General features: G+C 44.1%; 1 protein-coding gene across 1 annotated transcript in view; it reads left to right on the top strand.

Moving 5' to 3' along the window:
• atp7a (ATPase copper transporting alpha) overlaps positions 1-11,994 on the top strand; it is a 67,614-nt gene extending 55,620 nt beyond the window's left edge. Inside the window, exons 18-23 of the mRNA XM_084332272.1 lie at positions 1,456-1,602; positions 2,023-2,165; positions 4,609-4,812; positions 5,766-5,883; positions 8,938-9,040; positions 9,514-11,994. Coding sequence (XP_084188398.1) covers positions 1,456-1,602; positions 2,023-2,165; positions 4,609-4,812; positions 5,766-5,883; positions 8,938-9,040; positions 9,514-9,790 — 992 coding nt within the window. The 3' untranslated portion in view covers positions 9,791-11,994. The remainder of the gene's footprint in view (positions 1-1,455; positions 1,603-2,022; positions 2,166-4,608; positions 4,813-5,765; positions 5,884-8,937; positions 9,041-9,513) is intronic.
• The last annotated feature ends 450 nt before the right edge of the window (positions 11,995-12,444 follow it).

The following is a 12,444-nucleotide window of genomic DNA, read 5'->3' as shown; positions in this document are numbered from 1 at the left end:
TCGGAGATATACATTCTAAAATATACAGTCCAAAAATATACAGTAATATACATAAAAAATTTACAGGAAGATATACAGGGATTTATACTCAGTGAGGCGTTGTACAGTCTGGCTGTTGGTATGAAGTTGGTATACTTGAATGTTACAAGTATAAAAATGAGGCTATCGAATAACATATCAATCACGAGTCATTCATTTGATCTCACTCCGAGAGACCTTGTCTTCAGTTGCCTCTCACTGTCCAGTTCAGCACAGGCACTGAGCTGAGACGGACAAGCAGGCTCCGCTACCTTGGAATCATTTTTACCAGACATTACGACACTGCAATGTTGTTTCCTTCAGTTTGTACTAAGCCTCCTCTCTCCTCCACCACGCTGGCCCTCTGGCCCTTTTATCGTCTTGAATTTCACGTTGTACTTTTTCCTCTGTGCTGCCATGGCGATCAGCAAATGGGGCTGAGAGGGAAACATTTAAAACCTGCTTCACAGGTTACATATATATTACATGGTTCTAACTCAGGTCTTCTGTGTGTTAATAGAATAGAATAGAAATACTTTAATCATCCCGAGGGAGATTTTACACTACAAATCGCTCACAACATTTAGACAGAACAAAGTCATGAATTTACGTGTGTAGCCCTGGTCCAGACGGCCTCCTACAAGGTTCTAACTCTGGTCTTCTGTGTGTTTACGTGTGTAGCCCTGGTCCAGACAGCCTCCTACAAGGTTCTAACTCAGCTCTTCTGTGTGTTTACGTGTGTAGCCCTGGTCCAGACAGCCTCCTACAAGGTTCTAACTCTGGTCTTCTGTGTGTTTACGTGTGTAGCCCTGGTCCAGACAGCCTCCTACAAGGTTCTAACTCTGGTCTTCTGTGTGTTTACGTGTGTAGCCCTGGTCCAGACAGCCTCCTACAAGGTTCTAACTCTGGTCTTCTGTGTGTTTATGTGTGTAGCCCTGGTCCAGACGGCCTCCTACAAGGTTCTAACTCTGGTCTTCTGTGTGTTTACGTGTGTAGCCCTGGTCCAGACAGCCTCCTACAAGGTTCTAACTCTGGTCTTCTGTGTGTTTACGTGTGTAGCCCTGGTCCAGACGGCCTCCTACAAGGTTCTAACTCTGGTCTTCTGTGTGTTTACGTGTGTAGCCCTGGTCCAGACAGCCTCCTACAAGGTTCTAACTCTGGTCTTCTGTGTGTTTACGTGTGTAGCCCTGGTCCAGACGGCCTCCTACAAGGTTCTAACTCTGGTCTTCTGTGTGTTTACGTGTGTAGCCCTGGTCCAGACGGCCTCCTACAAGGTTCTAACTCTGGTCTTCTGTGTGATTACGTGTGTAGCCCTGGTCCAGACAGCCTCCTACAAGGTTCTAACTCTGGTCTTCTGTGTGTTTACGTGTGTAGCCCTGGTCCAGACAGCCTCCTACAAGGTTCTAACTCTGGTCTTCTGTGTGTTTACGTGTGTAGCCCTGGTCCAGACAGCCTCCTACAAGGTTCTAATAGGGAACAGGGAGTGGATGAGGAGGAACGGCCTGCAGATCAGAGACGACGTGGACGAGGCCATGACGGAGCACGAGCGCAGGGGGCGCACCGCCGTCCTGGTGGCTGTGGACAGTGAGTACTATCTTTACTATATCTATACATATCCTACTTTTACTAGTAGTCATACTGTCTTTATTTATTATACTACTACAACTCTGTACATACATCTGATTAGCACTACACTCAGTAGTACTAATTTGTATATTTTGTACCCAGTTTAACCACCTGTACATTGTATATTTCTGTTGCACTTTACTGCTACATTTGCACTCTGGTTGGATGCCAAACGTATTTTCATTGTACTGTACTTGGGCTGTACATTTTAATCTAATTGTATCTAATCTAATACAATCTAATCTAATCATCCCTTTGCTGTAAACAGTAACAGCTGCACACTGTTTACTGACAGCTTGTCAAGTCCTAAGTCTCCATAAATGATGACTGTGCTCTTTCTCCAAACATGTTGTCATAAGTGTTCTCTCTTACGCGCAGGTCTGCTGTGTGCCATGATCGCCATCGCGGACACGGTGAAGCCAGAGGCTGAGCTGGCGGTCCGCACTCTGATCCACATGGGTCTGGAGGTGGTGCTGATGACCGGGGACAACAGCAAGACGGCGCGGGCCATCGCTGCTCAGGTACGGGACTCTCCTGGCACATCAAGCTCAAGTTCTGTTTTATTTGTCACATACAGGTGCAGCTCAATAAATTTGAATATTGTGGAAAAGTTATTTAATTTCAGTAATTCAATTCAAAAAGCGAAACTCCTAGAGTATAGATTCATTACACACAAAGTGAAATATTTCAAGCCTTTATTTGTTTTAATTTTGATGATTATGGCTTACAGTGCATGAAAGCCGAACATTCTGTATCTCAGAAAGTTTTATAAAACCAATCAAAAAGAAAATATGTATATAGAAATGTCGGCCTTCTGAAAAGTATGTTCATGTATGTTCACTCAGTACTTGGTTGGAGCTCCTTTTGCAAATGACTGCATCAATACAGCAAAATAGATAGATTTTCCACGATATTCAAATGTATTGAGCTGCACCTGTATAAGGTACATTACAGTGAAATGCTTGGTTCTGTATGAGCCCCCTGAGATTGTGCTTCATACAGTAAAAAGAATAAAGACCAAACACTATACAAAATATACAATATGCAAAACTAAAGCAAACAGCTGCAAAAATGAGGTAGAGATGTAGTGCAAATCTTTTAGTAATAAATAGATCAAATAGATCAAATATGGTATAGTGTTAGACACTAGTCTTGAATGACCGCATTTTATATAACGCTATATATTTTTTTAATGGATGGAAGAGCCACACATTGACGGGCAAGCCGCGGGTTGGTCACCCCTGATGTAGACGGTACATAATAATGTACAGGGTTAGTACCAGGATTGCTAGGGCAGATGTGATTCAGATGGTTCATATGTTGGTTTACACTACATGGTAGGTAGGACTGGGCGATGTGGCCAAAATATCATATTATCATTTTCCTTAGGTTTGACGGTATAACCGTATTTGACAGTATTTCATTTTCCAGTACAAATTACAATGTTATATAATGTTTTTTTTATGTTATTATTATCTTGTAATCCAATTGGCATGGTGCTATTTCATTAAAAAATCATCTTATTTCTTTATTTATTTTTTTATTAAATAAAACATGCTATATATAATATATTTATATAATAATAATAATAATAATAATAATAATAATAATAATAATAATAATAATCCATTTTATTTGGAAGCGTCTTTCAAAACACTCAAAGGTCACCTTACAGGGCATAGAAACAAAACAAGACAGTCAAAGTTAAAAATAGTGATCTTGGCAAGTCAAAGTTAAAAACTAAACAAACAACAGAGAGTATAAAACAGTAAAGTTAAAAACAAAACAAACAACAGAGTATAAAACAGTGAAGTTATAAACAAAACAAACAACAGAGTATAAAACAGTGAAGTTAAAAACAAAACAAACAACAGAGAGTAAAACAGTGACACACAGGTTACAGTGAATATGCCAGTTTGAACAGGTGGGTTTTTAGTTGGGATTTAAACATATATATATATATTATATACAAAAAAATACAATACCGGTATGTATATATTGTGGATGACTGTATAGTAAAATCCCTTTGCATGGATCCATGACGGTGCCTTTATATTCTTTATACCTCCCAGTCCTACTATATGCGACTGGTAGAGACTTTAAATACTTGACCCACAGAGACGAGAATAGCCCATTCTTATGTCAGTGGCTCAGACTTGAGTGAGATGACCTTCTGTATTTTTGATGGGTCTTACATCGACCTACCTGTCTGAGAACAATGGTTCAATCCCTCATTTTCACCACTAAGGGGCACTAAAGTGTCGGATGTGGTTGTCAAATACCAACTGAGAAGGAGTCATGGTGCTTTCCCTATGGAAGCTGTTCTGTTGATGAAGGGGCCACTTTACGCTCTTTGTTTGATCAGTTAAGGTTCGTTAGGTCTGGGCCATATGGAAGAAAGCAATATCACGATAATCGCAAGGTAATTTTCTCCATCTATATAGATATCACGATACCAGCTCACGTGTGTAGAATCACGGGTTATGTAATAGACATGTAACTTCCTCGAATATTTAATAATTTCTATATATATATATATTCTTTACTTTGTATTTTTTATTAAACATATTTAAAGCAACTTGTAGAGGATATACAATGCAATGTAGGTAGAGCAGTCGTCTGGTTCAATTCCCGCTCCTCCCAGGTAGCATGTCGAAGTGTCCTTGAGCAAGACATTTAAAAAAGGGGGCATAATAATTCAAAATATATCATATATATATATATGTGCTTGTTATCAATTCAAGAGGACAGAATTGCGTATCACGATATGTCACCATCATGACTCAGTTATACGCTATGATCTGATCGAAAGACGACAAATCATCATTATTGAATCGAACCTATCTCAAACCCCGCCCTCTTTTCTCTATCCTCCAATCACGACCGTTGCTTTCCTCTCGACAAACTGTGTTCAATAATCACCCTGTGCCCCTCCCTGTCTCTCTCCGTCTCCCCCGTCTCCAGGTGGGGATCAGGAGGGTGTTTGCTGAGGTGCTGCCGTCCCACAAGGTGGCCAAGGTGGAGCAGCTGCAGCAGTCGGGGAAGAGGGTGGCCATGGTGGGCGACGGGGTCAACGACTCGCCCGCTCTCGCCATGGCCGACGTGGGTATCGCCATAGGAACGGGCACAGACGTGGCCATAGAGGCGGCGGATGTGGTGTTGATCAGGGTGAGGATCCCAGGCTCGTCTCGCTAGGTGTATGTAGTAGTAGTAGTAGTAGTAGTAGTAGTTTATTGTCACGTATAAAGTACAGGTACATTACAGTGTGATGCTTGGTTCATACGCATACAGCTCATTATAGTAATATTCCACAATTATTACAGTTGGTAGTAATAATGGCACACATAAATTTACACCAACATGCGCATTTGTTGATACATGCAGGACTAAGTCTTGAGACAGACAAATGTTAATGCTTAGGTTCTTAGAGAGAAGGACTGTCAAATGGAACAGGGCATCTGCAGGGTATTCAAAAGTCTTAAAGTCTCAATTCTCTTAATTCTCAATTTAGGCCTTAAATGGTATTAAAAGACTTAAATAAAATTTGCACAGGTATTAAACTGCTGGGGGGGGGGGGGCAGCCCGGCTGTCGGGAGATGAAATAATATTAAATATATGAAATGTTTTTGTATTCAAGTTGTTTTTTTGCGGGGCAGCCGGGAGCTTGGTGCATCAGAATTTAAAAGTTCAGCCGCCAGTTCTGTGTCGCTATGTCTTTTTTTGCTAGTATGGTCGTATAAATGTTACTCTAAGTGGTATTACAAAGGTCTTAAAAAGTCTTAAATCCAACTTGTTGAAACCTGCAGATACCCTGTGGAAAATAATATTTATTTCCCCTGCTATATGATCCCATTGTTTGTAAAAAAAAATATTAAAAAAATTAAACCTCACAGTTTCTTAATACATTGAAGCTCGTGTTTGAAACACATAAATGTTCTATAGAAAAAGAGAGATGAATTTGAGAGTGAAAAATGCCTCCTATGTTTAGACCTTAAGAGGCTGGGTTACTCTTTTGTTTATGGTTTAAATAGAGACATTCACTATTTTAATGTGATGGACAATGCCCTATCTAACCCCCCCCCCCCCCCCCCACTCATCCCTGCCTCCTGTGCTGTGTACAGAATGACCTGCTGGACGTGGTGGGCAGCATCGATCTGTCCAAGAAGACCGTCCAGAGGATCAGGATTAACTTCGTCTTCGCTCTCATCTACAACCTTGTCGGCATTCCCATCGCTGCTGGTAAGAGTCGCTAAAACATCTGACCATGAGACATTCTCATCTACAACCTTGTCGGCATTCCCATCGCTGCGGGTAACAGTCGCTAAGACATCTGACCAGGAGACATGCCTCACTGTAGCCAAAGGTGAAAAGTGACACACACCTAGAGCTACGCCTGTACGTCCTGAGTAGAGCTGTGTCTATTAGTTTAGTTTAGTTTACTCAGTTTATTTGATCAGGGACAGTGCATATCAATCAACAGTTATACATTTATAAATGAATACAAATTAAAAACTGTAAATATGCCAACATTAGCAGGGTTGCTAGTTTTCAGTTGTAGTCCCTGGGCTAGATGTTTAAGCCAGACAAGAAACAGAAAAATAGAAGGACATTAAAGCTAATATAAAAACAGTTTAAATTAAAACATATTCTGTACATTCACTCACTAGGCATTCGTGCATCTATAAAAAAAACAGTGTACAGGGACAAATCAAAGCCCATACCTATGCCTGTACATCCTGCACAGAGCTGTCTCTACGCCTGTACGTCCTGCACAGAGCTGTCTCTACGCCTGTACGTCCTGAGTAGAGCTGTCTCTACGCCTGTACATCCTGAGTAGAGCTGTCTCTACGCCTGTACATCCTGAGTAGAGCTGTCTCTACGCCTGTACGTCCTGAGTAGAGCTGTCTCTACGCCTGTACATCCTGAGTAGAGCTGTCTCTACGCCTGTACATCCTGAGTAGAGCTGTCTCTACGCCTGTACGTCCTGAGTAGAGCTGTCTCTACGCCTGTACGTCCTGAGTAGAGCTGTGTCTACGCCTGTACGTCCTGAGTAGAGCTGTCTCTATGCCTGTACGTCCTGAGTAGAGCTGTCTCTACGCCTGTACGTCCTGCACAGAGCTGTCTCTACGCCTGTACGTCCTGAGTAGAGCTGTCTCTACGCCTGTACGTCCTGAGTAGAGCTGTCTCTACGCCTGTACGTCCTGAGTAGAGCTGTCTCTACGCCTGTACATCCTGAGTAGAGCTGTCTCTACGCCTGTACGTCCTGAGTAGAGCTGTCTCTACGCCTGTACGTCCTGAGTAGAGCTGTCTCTACGCCTGTACGTCCTGCACAGAGCTGTCTCTACGCCTGTACGTCCTGAGTAGAGCTGTCTCTACGCCTGTACATCCTGAGTAGAGCTGTCTCTATGCCTGTACGTCCTGAGTAGAGCTGTCTCTACGCCTGTACGTCCTGAGTAGAGCTGTCTCTACGCCTGTACGTCCTGAGTAGAGCTGTCTCTACGCCTGTACGTCCTGAGTAGAGCTGTCTCTATGCCTGTACGTCCTGAGTAGAGCTGTCTCTACGCCTGTACGTCCTGAGTAGAGCTGTCTCTGCGCCTGTACGTCCTGCACAGAGCTGTCTCTACGCCTGTACGTCCTGAGTAGAGCTGTCTCTACGCCTGTACGTCCTGAGTAGAGCTGTCTCTACGCCTGTACGTCCTGAGTAGAGCTGTCTCTATGCCTGTACGTCCTGAGTAGAGCTGTCTCTATGCCTGTACGTCCTGAGTAGAGCTGTCTCTACGCCTGTACGTCCTGAGTAGAGCTGTCTCTACGCCTGTACGTCCTGAGTAGAGCTGTCTCTATGCCTGTACGTCCTGAGTAGAGCTGTCTCTATGCCTGTACGTCCTGAGTAGAGCTGTCTCTACGCCTGTACGTCCTGCACAGAGCTGTCTCTACGCCTGTACGTCCTGAGTAGAGCTGTCTCTACGCCTGTATGTCCTGCACAGAGCTGTCTCTACGCCTGTATGTCCTGCACAGAGCTGTCTCTACGCCTGTATGTCCTGCACAGAGCTGTCTCTACGCCTGTATGTCCTGCACAGAGCTGTCTCTACGCCTGTACGTCCTGCACAGAGCTGTCTCTACGCCTGTACGTCCTGCACAGAGCTGTCTCTACGCCTGTACGTCCTGAGTAGAGCTGTCTCTACGCCTGTACGTCCTGAGTAGAGCTGTCTCTACGTCTGTACGTCCTGACGATTATTTACTGACCTCCTTGACCAAATGAGTTTGAAAGAAAATTCGGTAATAACTTTGAATTGCATAACCGGCTCTTCCCAAATATTAAGGTTGGATGAACTTAATGAGTTATGCAGTGATATAAATGTAGTTATCAGAAAAGTAAACAGACTATAAAGGAAAACATCTTTATGGCTGCGTCCATTGTCATTTCCATGGACAGTAAATAAACAATGTTCCACAGACTGCATGACGTGAAATGATAGCACTTTTAATTAAAAACACAAGATACTCGTGCCCTAAAGATAAGGATAAGCGCTCAATGAAGAAACCCATTCTCAATTTCTCATTGTCATAGAAAGTCTAACATGCCTATAGATAATTAATTATACTATAGAACTACACACTATGAATGTATCACATGGCCCATAACGGCCCCAAACAGCATTGTTAACTTCAACACCCGTGTCCCTTTGACGTGATCTCCAGGTATTGACAATACCGATGCTACATACCCTACACACATGGCCCCTAATGCCTATAATATACATCGTCTCCACTAGTCATTGTTTAGCCATGTGCCTGTCTGGCACACAGTGAGTGTCTCCATTGTCTTTAGAACCTGGCCAGACCTGGCTGGACCCTGACTGAGACAGCCACGTTTCACAACCTGGCCAAAGCCGGCTGGGACTGTTGCAGCATCATGGTTCAGCTTGTGTACCACAGTTGTTGGTGAGGATTTAGAAAGTTTGTCGAGCAACCAGCCATTTTACAAGAAACGCAATGGAGACACAAACCCAGCCATAACATACGAACCCTGGCCATGGGTAGCCCCAGCCAGGCTGAACATAGCTAATGGTGACAAGGCAAAGAAATTGTGTCAGAGAATTTCCACAATAACTAAAATCCGATGGTCTAATTCAGAAGTCTATACTGTTTATTAAAAGCGATGGATGGGATCGGTGCAATTGGCCAATACCAAGTACATGGGTATCGACCGTGAGAAAGTGGTATCGGTCCGTCCCTAACTATGCCACAGCTATCAAGCAATCAGACCGGGTTCATCGCTGTACTTGTCTGCAGGCGTGTTCCTGCCCATCGGCCTGGTGCTGCAGCCGTGGATGGGCTCCGCTGCCATGGCTCTGTCTTCAGTCTCTGTGGTCATGTCTTCGCTTCTGCTCAAATGGTAATGTAATGTTCACACCCATTTACATTTCAGGATGACCGTTTCCTAGCCTTATTTCTCTCTGCATTTTTGAGTGATGAATATGTGTAAGCCTTTCAGGTGCAGGGTTATTATAGTTATATTATATAGTATTTTTTATTTGTTTTTATTTTCATTGTCTTTTTTCATTTTTGTTTTAGTTAAGTTTTCAGCAGGGTTTGCTAGTTTCAGTTTAGTCTTTGAAAATGTTTAGTTTTAGTTTTTTATTTAGTTTCAGTTTCAGTATTTCTTTTGTAATATGGGCACATTTTCCAGAGGTATGATTTTATGAAGTTCAGAATAGGTATTGTTATCAGCTAAAAACACACCGTATACACCTACGAACACAAAATATGACTTTCCTGTGGATTTGATTTCCTTCTTATCTTTGTCCCTCCCTCCCTCCCTCCCTCCCTCCCTCCCTCCCTCCCTCCCTCCCTCCCCCCCCTGTGCAGTTACACCAAGCCCACCGCGGAGCAGCTGGAAGCCCAGCTGGGCGGCGCCCCGAGACGGCAGGGCAGCCTGTCCGACGTCAGCGTCCACATCGGCATGGGCGACATGCGGCGGTCCTCTCCCAAACTCAGCCTGCTGGACCGCATCGTCAACTACAGCCGCGCCTCCATCAACTCCCTGCGCTCCGACAAGCATTCCCTCAACAGCATGGCGCTCAGCGAGCCCGACAAACTCTCTCTGCTGGTGGGGGACGCTCTGTGCGAGGAGGAGTTTGTGTGAGGCTTAGGCTTATAGCAACGCAGGCCAGGAAAGAGTGTCGTACGCTGGGATGATTTCACCTGGGGAAGGCTATAGCCCCGAGCTAGGCTACGCTAAAAGGAGTGGGGTCAATAGGCTTCATCCATCTATTACTGCTGGTGCCCCCCAGGGCGGCGCTGGTGAGGGAAGCCTCGCTGTATATGCTGCTTTTCCACTTCAGCTCCTTCCACTGACTACACACACATCAAAGCATACGGGGGAGAGGATCCCACCCTCCCTCCCTGGCAGAGTGTCCTTTGTGGTGGTCAGCGATGTCCTCGGGGGGGACACCGTCCTATAGAAGAGGAGCCTGGCTGAACGCTCTTTGTCCACGAGCACGGAGGGCCTTCTTTGACGCAGGTGTCTGTCCGCCGCGCCGCAAGCGAGGAACGATTTGTTCCCGCTCGTTTCGCAGAGACAATCTTTTAAACATTCGATCCAAAGACATTTTTTTTTTTTTTTTTTAATAACGGCGCCCCCTGTCAAGAGTGGACATTTTAAGAGTGACATTTTAAGACGCACGTTTTTCCCCATTGAAAGGAAGAACGTGTGATGTATATTATTCTAATTATATTACAAAGAAATATTTATAGTAGCCTTATTTATCACTGTTTTGTTTTTCTTTTGTTTTTGTTGTTCCCGACGTGTACCATAATCGAAGGCCTAAATCAAAAAGATATACGTGCAAGATAATCAATCCAAGAACTTGAACTTGCGACGTAGCTCGTTTTCTCTGCAGAGGAACACACAAAGGAGTGATTTGACCGTGTTAAGTGTTTCCCAAGTGCCAATCTTTTATGCCGGCGTGGCAAAGTCCAAGACATTCCAAAGATAGCACTGTGTGGAGCAGCTCACTTTGACCTGAACGTGCACAGAGTGTGAAACGGTGATAAAGTCATTGATTCACAGGCGGGATGTACTGCTGAAGCCCAAGTGTAGATCAAATGGCCCACCGGAGAAAATGGAAGTCTGTAGATGTGTCACCGTGGGTGAGAGGTCTGCGCACGTGTCTTTGGATCCGCTCGCCCCCTAATTAACGCACGTTGTGTTGTCTGTGAACAAAATCTAATTTTAGGTCGTACGTCGTGGCGGTTCTGTAATCATGAATGTGAATAGTATTCACACACTGTGAATCGAACAGCGGTCGTTGTTACATTGTAGGAAATATAAATGTAATGGTTTGTGCTCGCTCGCCGTGTTAAGTCGCTTTGTGGATGGTGGCGATTTGTATATGTGATGAGGATGGAACAGCCAGACTGAAAAGGACTTGGTGTTTTTTTTGGCAATTGTGAAGGCAGATATGAACGAAGTTACTTCTGGACATATTTCCGTGATCCCACTCTCTTGATTCCTCTCCTTTCCTATTATTGTTTGTGTCATTTTGCACTTAATAGAAGAAATATTCTAGACTAGGGCTGGGGGGTATACCGAACATGAAGGTGTGGATTTTTTACTGTACTGTTGTACATTATATATATATACAAATGTACAACAAAAGTAAGTTATTGACTAAACCATTTTGAATTAAATTGCACCTTGACAATCGTATTCCAAGATGACAACAAAAGAACATGTAATTTGTACTGGAAGACTAAATACCATCAAAACGAAGAATATTATTGTGATGTGATATTTCGGTGGTATCTGCCCAGCCCTACCCTAGACCATGGGGACCTGCAGCAGGGAGCGGTCTGTAGACCTACCCTAGACCCTGGGGACCTGCAGCAGGGAGCAGTCTGTAGACCTACCCTAGACCCTGGGGACCTGCAGCAGGGAGCGGTCTGTAGACCTACCCTAGACCCTGGGGACCTGCAGCAGGGAGCGGTCTGTAGACCTACCCTAGACCCTGGGGACCTGCAGCAGGGAGCGGTCTGTAGACCTACCCTAGACCCTGGGGACCTGCAGCAGGGGCCAGTCTGTAGATGAAGACTTTTAGCGGCCCTGCCCCAAGCAAGATGTTGAAAACAAGCAAACCTTCTGCATTAATATGTTGCCTTATGAATCAGACTGTACACGTTGTAGAATGTTAGTGACGTCATCACGTGTCTTTGTTTTAGGATTGTACACAACTTTTATTCCACTGTGTGACTTCCTGTACTGTATTGTGTGCTTTTTATGTACCATTGTGCTTTTTTCTTAAAAAGAAAACGACATAAAACAAGCCCTGTTTATATCCGTGCACATTGCTATTCTCGTCTGAACTTGTCATATAAATACTTGTCAGTCAAGTTGAACACGGCCATCGTGTTTTGTCTTTTCACTTAACCATGTGGGCCTATGCATCTTCGTGTGCGTCCTACTTCATTGAGTGTGTTATATGCCCATACATTTTGTGTGTGTGCATCGTTTTGTAAGGACACGCTTCAAGCTTTGAAGGATTGGTCAGTGTAGTATTCTTCTTCCAATAGGTCCTCACAATTGATTTCAAACCCCTCCTTCTTTTTTTGATCCTCCAATCGTGACTGTTGTCAGGAGGAAGCAGCGGTTTTCGATTTGAGGAGCGAGAAACGGGGGGTGCGGTGTATGGTGCCTTTTTGAATGAAGAGCTTTTATAATCTCACTCAGCGGTGTTGGATTTAAACCAGGAGGTGGCAACATAGAACAACCAACTCGCTTGGTAGGGCGTAAAGTAGTAA

Source organism: Notolepis coatsorum (assembly GCF_963971535.1).
Source record: "Notolepis coatsorum genome assembly, chromosome: 16".
Lineage (NCBI taxonomy): Eukaryota > Metazoa > Chordata > Actinopteri > Aulopiformes > Paralepididae > Notolepis > Notolepis coatsorum.
The sequence above is the reverse complement of the archived record's forward strand: the minus strand, read 5'-3'. Positions and strand labels throughout refer to the sequence as shown.